The sequence below is a fragment of the Esox lucius genome, chromosome 16 (genome assembly GCF_011004845.1).
Source record: "Esox lucius isolate fEsoLuc1 chromosome 16, fEsoLuc1.pri, whole genome shotgun sequence".
Taxonomy (NCBI): domain Eukaryota; kingdom Metazoa; phylum Chordata; class Actinopteri; order Esociformes; family Esocidae; genus Esox; species Esox lucius.
Window position 1 is genome coordinate 4,978,413 of NC_047584.1, and position 12,078 is coordinate 4,990,490.

The following is a 12,078-nucleotide window of genomic DNA, read 5'->3' on the forward strand; positions in this document are numbered from 1 at the left end:
GGCACTTCAGGTCTGGATTTCCTACAAAACAAATGGAAGCAAATGGTAAGATAATGTGGAAACTGGTTTTCTTTGCAAAACATTTTTGGTTTGTAGTTAACTGGTTAGGCTGTGTATAATTCCAAATCTGTCCAGTCAAACCTCTGTTTGATTACATGTTTTGCTACTAAAACGTTTTGTTTAGTGCAATGAGTACACCCATGGTACAGCACTGGTTTTTCCAGTATTTCTGGTGATGCTAGGTCATTGGGGTGTGCCTTGTTGGATTCCTTTCTCAGTCAGCCTGTCCTGAATTGAATTGAGCTTTAGTTTCTGCCCCCGCTCCTGTGTCCCCTCCTGGTCATTCTGTGACACTGCAGAAAGAATGTTATAGGGTTTATTGATGTGACATTTGGGAAAAGTATAGAAACTCTGAATCCATAAGCTGCGTGATCTCTTAATTTTTTTTACCAGTGGTAATACTCTTGAAGGGTGCTTAGTTAATAGACAATGTTCACTGTGCCAAATGGATCTTAATCAGGTAAACAACCGAAAAGGTGTTCCTAGTCTTTGATATATACTTGTTAATACTGCATTAACTTGCCAAAGTATTTATATTTTTCTCTGAAGAGTAATACAGGCTTCTATCCCTAGGTCAGTGTGTGATAGCAGCTAGTGTGTGGATGTTGAAAGAGACTCCCTTTTCTGAAGTGCAGATGGGTGTCTCCCTATCTCCCGCAAGCTGAGGCCCTCTCGCATAAGCTGATGCATTCCTCTGGCAGCTTCAATTATATTTTCATGTGACTGGAACGCCAATTCAAGGCAGCCTTTAAAAAGGCAAGGTGCCTATCATTCCAGAGTTCTCCCACCACTTGTATACCAGGCATGCCAGACCTAGTAGAACCTGACTTTGGTTGTGTTTTTGATTTGATCTAAATATCTGTAAAATACAGATCATGCATAATGATGTACGTGTTATACATATTTATTCAAGTGTACTTTGTTTCTCTCACACAAACACACACTCCGGACACACCTCTGTTTTAATCAATGTTCATATTCTTCTAATCATTCAGGTCAAGCGAAAAGCCACCAATCCCAACTCTTATGCGAGATTATCCATTGATCAGCAGTGTCTGAAAAGCAAGGTGAGTTAATATGCTGCTTCATTGTAGAGTCAACCGTAGTCCCTTTGAAACTGGGAGAAAAAACTGCACATACAGTGGCCCTCAAAATTATTCACTGTCTTATGCAATAGATTATTTTGTATTTGTAATTAATTTAGAATAATTTGTTGATTCCATTTTTGACTTTGACATCTGTATTTTGCACTCTTCTCTGTCACCCTGCTCTCCCTTCTAAAGGTGGTGTATGCCTCCAAAGACCCTGTGTGGGAGCAGTGCTTTACCTTCTTTGTTCAAAACATAGAAAACCAGCAACTGAATGTCCAGGTATACAACCTTCATAATAAAACTCTGTTATTTTAGTTGCGTTCTGGAATTTCATGACTAACTGTATGCTAGGGATTCTGCTCTTAGATTACTTACAAATAAAAACATATTACACATCTTGCCAAAGAAAAGTTCACTTGAAAATGTCCCAGATGGAATCTTTAAGTACAGTCGCTAGCCCCTACAACAACAAATTCTTGACCTTCCCTATCAACTGAACTTTAAATATAAATGTACTGTCCTGGCCAATATTGTCACACTTGCAATTTTTTCAAATTCTCACAAACTCTAAACATTAGTTGAAATTGAAAGTATTTGGTCCCAACTATTCTTATTATTTGCTTTGATTCAAATTTGTATATGTTATTCTAAATCAGACAATGAAAGGAAATGGCAAGAGCATTGACACCCTCGACTAAATTTTTGACCAAGGTGTTTTCTTCATCAATCATTCAAGAGAATGGTGAGGGGAGGAGGTGAGGGAGTCATCTAACTGAAAGAACCACTCTGACCGGAAGACGGCCTCCCGGTGGCAATTTGGGAGGAATGTGCTCTGCTGGTATAGTCTCCGGCTACCTCCCCCCGGGTTCTCAAGTTGCTGGGGCAGAGCAGCATTGAGGGCAATATGTTCTGGGGTCACCCTCTCTATGCTCCCATTGCTGCCTCTTGCTCTTCTCCAGCTCCTTGTAATTCAGGATTAGCTTGATGCTACTCTTTAAGTATTTTGGTGGCAGCATCATGTCATGGGTATGCTTGTCACCGGCAGTGAATAGGGAATTTATGAAAAGAACTATGAATGGATCAAAGCCCCAGTTAATAAGTGTTAGTACTATTGCCTTATGGCCATATTAAAGATTATATATGTATTTCATGTTCCAGATCAAAGAGCATGAGAAGAAGACTTTACTTGGCACACTTAATGTGCCCCTCAGCCGGCTCCTCAATGCTTCAGATATGACCTTGGACCAGCTCTTCCACCTGGAGCTCTCCGGAGCCAACAGCCAGATCAAGATGAAGGCCACTCTGAGGGTGAGCAGGAACTATTCTTAAAACATTATTCTGCTTAAAGGGCTGGGTGAATGGAGCAAAAGGTGATGAGTCTTTAATACTTGGATTGGGGGGTTGGATTTGCTGTTTGGAAAGCAATGGGATTTGTGTTGGGTTGGGCCGAAGGAAAGGGGATGATTTGATTTGTCAAAAACGAGGCCAAGTGTGGGTTGGATGACAGTGTTTAAGAAGCAGACTGGCTAGGTGTGATGTCCATTGGAGGACACTACTCAAGCTTAGACTCTACGGCATATAGAGTGAGGAATTGTTGAGGAATTGGGAGGGGCAAAATGTAGTATATATTTTTTGTGTAGTAGTTGTATGAAGATGGCTGGGAAAATAGCCAGTGAGAACCTCAGAACTTGTTAGTGTATGCTGGTTCGACACCAACTTTGGCAAAAGAGAATTATGTTTTCTGTCTGCAAAATGTGTCCTACCTGGGCTGAAAAAGATAACTGCTCCTATTGGTTTACTCTTGCTACACTAGGGGCAGCCAGCTTGAGAATTTGAATGTACGCACTTGGCATCAGCCAATGAGATTGCACCAGTGTATATATTAGGAAATCAATCGCACTGTCGCTGGACGACAAGACCCACGACCACTTCCAGAGGCCCTTTGACAGTGCCCCTGGAAGATGCCATCTGTGCGCTCCTTTCTATGAAGGAGAGACAGCACAGTTGGTGCCTTTTTCTCAGTGGGGCATCGCCGGCCGAGGATATGCTCTTTCTCAGGGACTAGAGGTTTCTGTGAGTGAGCATTCTGGTGGCATTCAACCAGTCCACACGGCTAATTAGTGCTTGCTGACGATATCCTTATCTTGGCTCCCCATTGGCCAATCCTCTCTCCTTCCTAAGAAGGGGACACCAAGACCACCGGCGGCATTTTTCATCTGACTCACGGCTCTGAGGGACATTTAGGAGCCTGCTCTCATTACACCCCGCTCTCTGAGGGGGGATTGCTGTACAGGCTGTGTCTGAGGCTGTTGCCCACCTCAGGAAGGAAAATGAGGAGGGGTAGACCCTTACTCGTTGCCATCTGCTCCCCCGTCAGCAGCAGCCCTTCCGTGGCCAAGGTGAGACGGCACTGACTGGAGGAGGGGGAGAGCAGTGAGTCCTACCCTCCCCCAACCCAGGTTTGCAAAGGAGACGTCTGTTTTAATGAATGCTAAAGACGGAATGTCCTCATTACTTCCTCACTAGTGCCTGTTTCCATTAAATCTGTGTAACCATCATCCGCTTTAGGCTACATGGCTGTGTGTGGTTCTCGGTTTTGTCTGAGCCCCCGCCAGGTTTCTCAACTGTGGTGGGTTGGGTTGCCGTACGTTCGGACTCTAAGTTAAAGCCTGTGAACCTGGAAGTGCCGGGTTCTTCTGTGACTACCAGAAGAGCAGCATGATTGTCTGAGCCCGCCCCCCTGTCTGGTTTTTCAGCAGTGGTGGGATGAGGTGTGTTCTGACACTGAGGTAAATCCCGCAAAATGGAAAGCGCTGCTTTTTTGGTTCTGGCGGGAAGGTTGTTATTCTCGTGATGGCTGGGTCCGAGGATCTCAGTCACATGGCCTCCTCCGCCCTGCTCCCGGTATCCGAGGTTTTCAGTGTCAGAGTTGCTGACAACTGCTGCACCTGTTCCTCTATTGTTTGGCGTTTGGCCTATTGGAAACAGTGCCGAGTTGTTAGAGTCATAGTTAACCAAGGGTTACAGCCGGCTCTACCTGTCCACCTTGCCAGCAGTCCATTTAAAGTGGGTGCAGCAGTTACGTCAGCAACTCTGACACTGAAAACAATGCCCATTTGTTAGAGTCACCAGTAACCAAGGGTTATTATCTTGTGGACATCTCAGATTTTCTCTCCCAGTCTGTGCTTGTTGTTGCCAAGGGGACATGTTGAGGGGTAAAACAAGTGATGTATGGTACTCCAATGGAATACATTATTTGTGTGAATTGTCTGTTAGTGCTTTTAACCGGTTACATCGTTCTTGTATGGGTGCCCACTTGTCTGTTCATAGGCGTGGCGGCTCCGTTGGCATGATTGATGTGTGTATATTTCATTGGGTTATAACTGTGCTTGGTGTTAGCTGGACTTGACCTGGTTGCATGTGGTATATCTGGGTCTTTTAGGGAGTACATTTCGGCAGCATGTATCTCCGCCCTAAACCATTAGGAGCAGAGCTCCCCCTATGGGGAAAAGGCCACGAAAAAGAACGATAGTTACTGGTGTTATGTAACTCCGGTTCTATGAGTGGAGCGGAGCCCCATAGGGTTTAGGCTCTGAGCAGAACCCTGGAGTCACCTTAAGTATTCAGGAGGACGAATGGTGGGATTGATCTAACATATACGCTACTGCATTCTCACTGGCTGACACAGTGCATACATTCAAATTCTCAGGCTGGCTGCCCCTATTGCAGCAATGGTAAACCAATAGGAGCAGAGCTCCCCCTATGGGGCTCCACTCATGGAATTGCAGTTAAATAATAAGTAACTATAATTTCTCTGTTCTTTGGTGTCCTTGACATTGTCACTGTCCTCTGTTCCAACACAGATGCTGGCTCTGGAGAAACCAGAACCAAAGGCTGTTTCCGATTCTACGCCTAAAGTACAAGCTCAGCCGTTACAAAAACCTCCCGCTCCTAATTTAGTCCCCTCTTCAACTCTGACTTCTGCTCCCTCTTCTTCAGTTGCTCCACCCTCTTCTGACCCCTCCTCTTCCTCCATCTCTACTCCCTCTTCCTCCCTTTCCCACCCCTCTACCACCCTTACTGCCGCAGTTCCAGCCACCTCCACCAATGGCTTCCACGAAGACGACATGACCCGCAGCCAAGGTACTCTCCTGGCTGCAAATGGCCGCAGAACAGCCCCTTCCACACCAGCACACATGCGGCGATACGACTCACAAAGCCTCCTGTCAGAGAACTCCATCGCTTCATCCCGTTTCGACCTGTCGGACAAAGCCCCCTATCCTGAGTGAGTCACTATCAAGGGGTTTCATACAAATGGTATGAGCTGAAGCGGGGACCAAACTGAACTTGAAGAAGGTTTTGGTGTTGCAAATTGTCTTCTGTAGGAAAACACACTACACTTTTATTGCGTGTCTTGTGGAACACTTATGTGTGTGTAATGTTGATGCATTGGGGCAATATTGGAACACAAATAATACATGAGGTATGGCTAATGACAAGTGTCCATTTTAGCAAAGTCTGGTTCTCAGTGAGGTTACATGTGTGTCATTGTTAGTCTCCAGTGTGCTCATGTTTTACATTTCAGTCAAAGGATGTTCATTATCAGTAAAGTAATTTAAAAAAAAAATACTCTGCCAGTAAAAATGAATTACTTACCCTTTATTTTGAGAGTCCCAATTTTCCCAATCAGAGGTAGTTTTCTGAATGGTTTTTGCTTCTTTCATGATCTGTTTATAAGCAGCTTCTTGCTACAGTTAGGATTAGGTTTAGACGGTTCAGGGTTAAGGGTAGGGTTACGGTTAGTAGATATTTAAAATGTTACTGATAGTCAGTAGATAATCTGAGCTTCAACAGACACACATTTGGGATTCTCTCAATAAACCCAGCCTTTATTTATATCCATTTTAACTGCATAATCAAGTGCAGCACATTAGCAAACCACTGAGAATTATTAGCACAGGCAAGTTTGATTAGGCATTGTGATATAAATGCAGTAGAAGCAAAGTATGGCTTTGTTTTGTGGATTAGCAGTACATAGAACCAATTCTCTTTTCACTGACTCCAGCTACATCATGAGCCATGTGGGGACCTTTGGGGAGATCAATATGACATTGCGTTATACCGCCCTGAGGAATCGTCTCATTGTCATGGTCCACTCCTGCAGGTACACACCCTACACCTTCACCCAGTGTACTGTCTTTATCTAATGCACACAAACACACACTAAATGTTTACATGACATTTAGGATAATATACATATATTTTATTCATTCTAAAACCTATTTTAACCCTATACTTGACCTTATCCTCAATAACGTACATTTTGGGTTAAATCTTTGCCCAAACCCTATACCTAACCCATAAGCCCTTCAATAGTGTTTTACAATGTATTGACTTTTAGCCTTATTTAATGTTTTCAAATAATCTCTATACATTTTAGTAAATGTCTGTCCTGAAAAATTTGGGAAACATGTACACACAGTACATACTCTTTTTCACTAATTTCACAATTCTATGGAAACAAAAATATTCTGTCACATTACAGACACAAAGTAGCAAAATAATTTGCAGCTTTAAAAGAGAGAAGTATAATTTGAAAAATGTCATGCCCAAGCCTTACCGTCTTTGCATGCCACAGGGACCTGTTTGCTTGCAGTAAAGACGGCTCAGATGCCTACGTCCGCCTTTACCTCCTCCCTGACCAGTCCTGGAAGCACCGCATGAGAACACAGGTGAAGAAGAAGACCGTGACCCCTGCCTTTAATGAGAAGTAAGAGCCACCATTCATGAAAATAATTTTTTTTAATGTCAAGTCTTCAGGAATCCAAACGGATGACACATTAGTATAACATAGCATAACATAGGTTTCGATTCCAGGCTGGCCATGCAGCCAACACCATTTAAAGTCGGTCAGTAAAAAAAAGAAGCATTCAGGCGTACTCTTTCTTCTGAATGGAAGGCTATAAACTTGTCGTTTCAAACACTTCCCAGGTTTGAGTTCAATGTATCTCTGGCGGATGCAGGGACCAGGAAGCTGGATGTGGCAGTCAAAAACAATCGGATGTTCCACACACGGGAGAGAAATGAAATTGGAATGGTAGGCAGTTTAAGCTAAGGAAGCAGTTGTCACCCATCATAATGACCTTCCTCAGTAATGCTTTCCCAATTGTAAACATGCATGATGATAGTTAGGAAAAGTGCCATTACTCGCTTTCGTTGATCTAAAGAACTCTGCTACATATATGTCATTCCTATACAGTTATAATTGGAAATGTGTTTTTTAAATTCAATGATAAGCCTTGTGTTAATAAAATATAGGCTGAAATTGTGTTGCATCTTATTTATATATTGTACTGTTCATTATGCCAACAGGTACTAATCGATCTGTCTCAGATAGACCTAGCAAAAGGTGTAACAGAATGGTAAGCACAACCTTTCTCTTTTCTTTTTACTATAATTGGACCATTCTCCATGTTCTCCTTGATCTACTCATCCTTCTCTGTGCTGAAGGCATGGGTGCTTTACCTCTGCAATTGAGTGCTTCTTTGTGTCTGAAAGAACCTAGCCACAAGGTAGCTGCAGCAGATATTTGTTAGGGTGTTTGGCCAGTAACCAAAATGTTGCTATTCTGAATACCAAAGCTGACAAGTGAAAAGTCTGTTGTTGTTCCCTTGAGCAAGGCACTTAACCCTGATTGCTCATTCAAGTTGGTATGTATAAGTGCATCTGCTAAATGATGGAACCTTCAATCTGGAGGTATATCTTGATCGGATGGAACAAATACCTTTGACAGTGCATACCCGCCTTAATTGGGATATCACACTTTTTCTAAATCTGTGTAGACAGTGGGGTTTTGAGGATAAAATGTGCTGCCATAGAGTACAAAACATAATTGTTAAAAGTGAACATTAAGTCAACATTACCTGTTTATCTCTTTTGCATGTACAGTGAAGGAAAAAAAGTATTTGATCCCCTGCTGATTTTGTATGTTTGCCCACTGACAAAGAAATTATCAGTCTATATTTTTAATGGTAGGTTTATTTGAACAGTGAGAGACAGAATAACAACAAAATATCCAGAAAAACCCATGTCAAAAATGTTATAAATTAATTTGCATTTTAATGAGTGAAATAAGTATTTGATTCCCTCTCAATCAGAAAGATTTCTGGCCACCAGGTGTCTTTTATACAGGTAACGAGCTGAGATTAGGAGCACACTCTTAAAGGAAGTGCTCTAATCTCAGCATGTTACCTGTATAAAAGACACCTGTCCACAGAAGCAATCGATCAGTCAGACTCCAAACTCTCCACCGCGGCCAAGACCAAAGAGCTGTCCAAGGATATAAGGGACAAGATTGTAGACCTACACAAGACTGGAATGGGCTACAAGACCATCGCCAAGCAGCTTGATGAGAAGGTGACAACAGTTTATGCGATGATTCGCAAATGGAAGAAACACAAAAGAACTGTCGATCTCCTTGGGTCTGGGGCTCCATGCAAGATCTCACATCATGGAGTTGCAATGATCATGAGAATGGTGAGGAATCAGCACAGAACTATACGGGAGGATCTTGTCAATGATCTCAAGGCAGCTGGGACCATAGTTACCAAGAAAACAATTGGTAACACACTACGCTGTGAAGGACTGAAATCCTGCAGCACCCGCAAGGTCCACCTGCTCAACAAAGCACATGTACAGACTTGTCTGAAGTTTGCCAATCTGCAAAGAGGAGTGGTACAAAATCCCTCCTGAGATGTGTGCAAACCTGGTGGCTTGCCACATCTTACCACTGTGATTTTTACCCATTCCTCCTTGCAAAACTGCTCCAGCTCGTTCAAGTTAGATGGTTTGCACTTGTGACCACAAATGTTCTATTGGATTGAGGTCTGGGCTTTGACTTGGCCATTCCAACACATTAACACGTTTCCCCTTAAACCACTCAAGTGTTGCTTTAGCAGTGTGTTTGGGGTCATTGTCCTGCTGGAAGGTGAACCTCCGTCCTAGCCTCAAATCACGCACAAAGTGGTACAGGTTTTGCTCAAGAATATCCCTGTATTTAGCACCATCCATCTTTCCCTCAACTCTGACCAGTTTCCCAGTACCGGCTGTTGAAAAACATCCCCACAGCATGATGTTGCCACCACCATGTTTCACTGTGGGGATGGTGTTCTTTCGCTGATGTGATGTGTTGGGTTTGTGCAAGACATAGCGTTTTTTTGATGGCCGAAAAGTTCAACTTTAGTCTCATCAGACCAGAGCACTTTCCTCCATACATTTTGGGAGTCCCCCAAATGCCTTTTTGCAAACTCAAAACATGCCTTTTTTTTTTTTTTTTTGCTGAAAGTAATGGCTTTCTTCTAGACACTCTGCCATAAAGCCCAACTCTATGGAGCGTACGGCTTATTGTCGTCCTATGTATAGATACTCCAGTCTCTGCTGTGGAACTCTGTAGCTCCTCCAGAGTTACCTTAGGTCTCTGTGCTGCCTCTCTGATTAATGCCCTCCTTGCCCGGTCCGTGAGTTTTGGTGGGCGGCCGTCTCTTGGCAGGATTGCTGTTGTGCCATGTTCTTTCCATTTGGTTATGATAGATTTGATGATGCTCCTGGGGATCATCAAAGATTTGGATATTTTTTTATAACCTAATCCTGAATTGTACTTCTCAACAACATTGTCCCTTATTTGTTTGGAGAGTTCATTGGTCTTCATGGCAGTGTTTGGTTAGTGTCTTGCTTAGGTGTTGCAGCCTCTGGGGCCTTTCAAAAAAGGTATTTATATGTAATGACAGATCATGTGACACAGGTGCACACACGTGGACATAATTTCAGTAATTATGTGACTTCTGAATGTAATGGTTGCACCAGAGCTTTTTATGGGCTTCATAACAAAGGGGGTGAATACATACGCACATGCCAATTTCCAGTTTTTTATTTCAATAAAAAAGTTTTATGTATATATTTTTCTCATTTCACTTCACCAACTTAGACTATTGTGTTCTGATCCATCACATAAAATTCAAATAAAAAAAACATTTCTCTGGATTTTTTGTTGTTGTTATTCTGTCTCTCACTGTTCAAATAAACCTACCATTAAAATTATAAACTGATCATTTCTTTGTCAGTGGGCAAACGCACAAAATCATTTTTAAATAATTCATTTGCATTTTATTGCATGACATAAGTATTTGATCACCTACCAACCCGCAAGAAATCCGGCTCTCACAGTTTTTCTTTAAGAAGCCCTCCTGTTCTCCACTCATTGCCTGTATAAACTGCACTTGTTTGAACTCGTTACCTGTATAAAAGACACCTGTCAACACACTCAATCAAACAGACTCCAACCTCTCCACAATGGCCAAGACCAGAGAGCTGTGTAAGGACATCAGGGATAAAATTGTAGACCCGCACAAGGCTGCCTCTCTGATTAATGCCCTCCTTGCCCAGTCCGTGAGTTTTGGTGGGCGGCCGTCTCTTGGCAGGATTGCTGTTGTGCCATGTTCTTTCCAATTGGTTATGATAGATTTGATGATGCTACAGGACAATAGGCAAGCAGCTTGGTGAGAAGGCAACAACTGTTGGCGAATAGAAAATGGAAGAAGTTCAAGATGACGGTTAATCTCCCTCAGTCTGGGGCTCCATGCAAGATCTCACCTCGTGGGGCATAAATGATCATGAGGAAGGTGAGGGATCAGCCCAGAACTACATGGTAGGACCTGGTCAATGACCTGAAGAGAGCTGGGACCACAGCCTCAAAGAACACCATTGGTAACACACTACGCCATCATGGATTAAAATCCTGCAGTGTAAGCAAGTCCCCCTGTACAAGCCAGCGCATGTTCAGGCCCTTCTGAAGTTTGCCAATGACCATCTGGATGATCCAGAGGAGGAATGGGAGAAGGTCATGTGGTCTGATGAGACAAAAATAGAGCTTTTTGGTCTAAACTCCACTCGCCGTGTTTGGAGGAAAAAGAAGGATGAGTACAACCCCAAGAACACCATCCCAACTGTGAAGCATGGAGGTGGAAACCTCATTCTTTGGGGATGCTTTTCTGCAAAGGGGACAGGACGACTGCACCGTATTGAGGGGAGGATGGATGGGGCCATGTATCGTGAAATCTTGGCCAACAACCCCCTTTCTCAGTAAGAGCATTGAAGATGGGTCGTGGCTGGGTCTTCCAACATGACAACGACCCGAAACACACAGCCAGGGCAACTAAGGAGTGGCTACGTAAGAAGCATCACAAGGTCTTGGAGTGGCCTAGCCAGTCTCCAGACCTGAACCCAATAGAAAATCTTTGGAGGGAGCTGAAAGTCCGTATTGCCCAGCGACAGCCCCGAAACCTGAAGGATCTGGAGAAGGTCCGTATGGAGGAGTGGGCCAAAATCCCTGCTGCAGTGTGTGCAAACCTGGTCAAGAACTACAGGAAACGTATGATCTCTGTAATTGCAAACAAAGGCTTCTGTACCAAATATTAAGTTCTGCTTTTCTAAGGTATCAAATACTTATGTCATGCAATAAAATGCAAATTAATTACTTAAAAATCATACCATGTGATTTTCTGGATTTTTGTTTTAGATTCCGTCACTCATAGTTGAAGAGTACCTATGATAAAATTACAGACTACATGCTTTGTAAGTGGGAAAACCTGCAAAATCAACAGTGTATCAAATACCTGTTCTCCCCACTGTATTTCCCTAATGATCTACAGTTCAAATTCCCTCCTGATATTTATTGTCAACATTTCTGTTGACTGTCTTAATAATTACTGAACATTTAAAAAAAAAATGTGCATAGTTAAATTGTGCAAATGACTTTACAATAATAAAGGGACAGCATTATGCTATGGGGACATTAAATTGTACAAATCTTTTACGATAATGTGACTCACACTCAACCATTGAAGTTTGACTAAGCTATCACTGTCTCATG

General features: G+C 42.8%; 1 protein-coding gene across 2 annotated transcripts in view; it reads left to right on the forward strand.

Moving 5' to 3' along the window:
* esyt3 (extended synaptotagmin-like protein 3) overlaps positions 1 to 12,078 on the forward strand; it is a 42,906-nt gene that overhangs the window by 29,166 nt on the left and 1,662 nt on the right. For both annotated transcript variants that reach the window (XM_010898805.4, XM_020055127.3), the window contains exons 15-22: positions 1,056 to 1,127; positions 1,344 to 1,430; positions 2,310 to 2,459; positions 5,015 to 5,436; positions 6,217 to 6,315; positions 6,790 to 6,921; positions 7,143 to 7,248; positions 7,524 to 7,573. In XM_010898805.4, the coding sequence (XP_010897107.3) occupies positions 1,056 to 1,127; positions 1,344 to 1,430; positions 2,310 to 2,459; positions 5,015 to 5,436; positions 6,217 to 6,315; positions 6,790 to 6,921; positions 7,143 to 7,248; positions 7,524 to 7,573 (1,118 nt within the window). The remainder of the gene's footprint in view (positions 1 to 1,055; positions 1,128 to 1,343; positions 1,431 to 2,309; positions 2,460 to 5,014; positions 5,437 to 6,216; positions 6,316 to 6,789; positions 6,922 to 7,142; positions 7,249 to 7,523; positions 7,574 to 12,078) is intronic.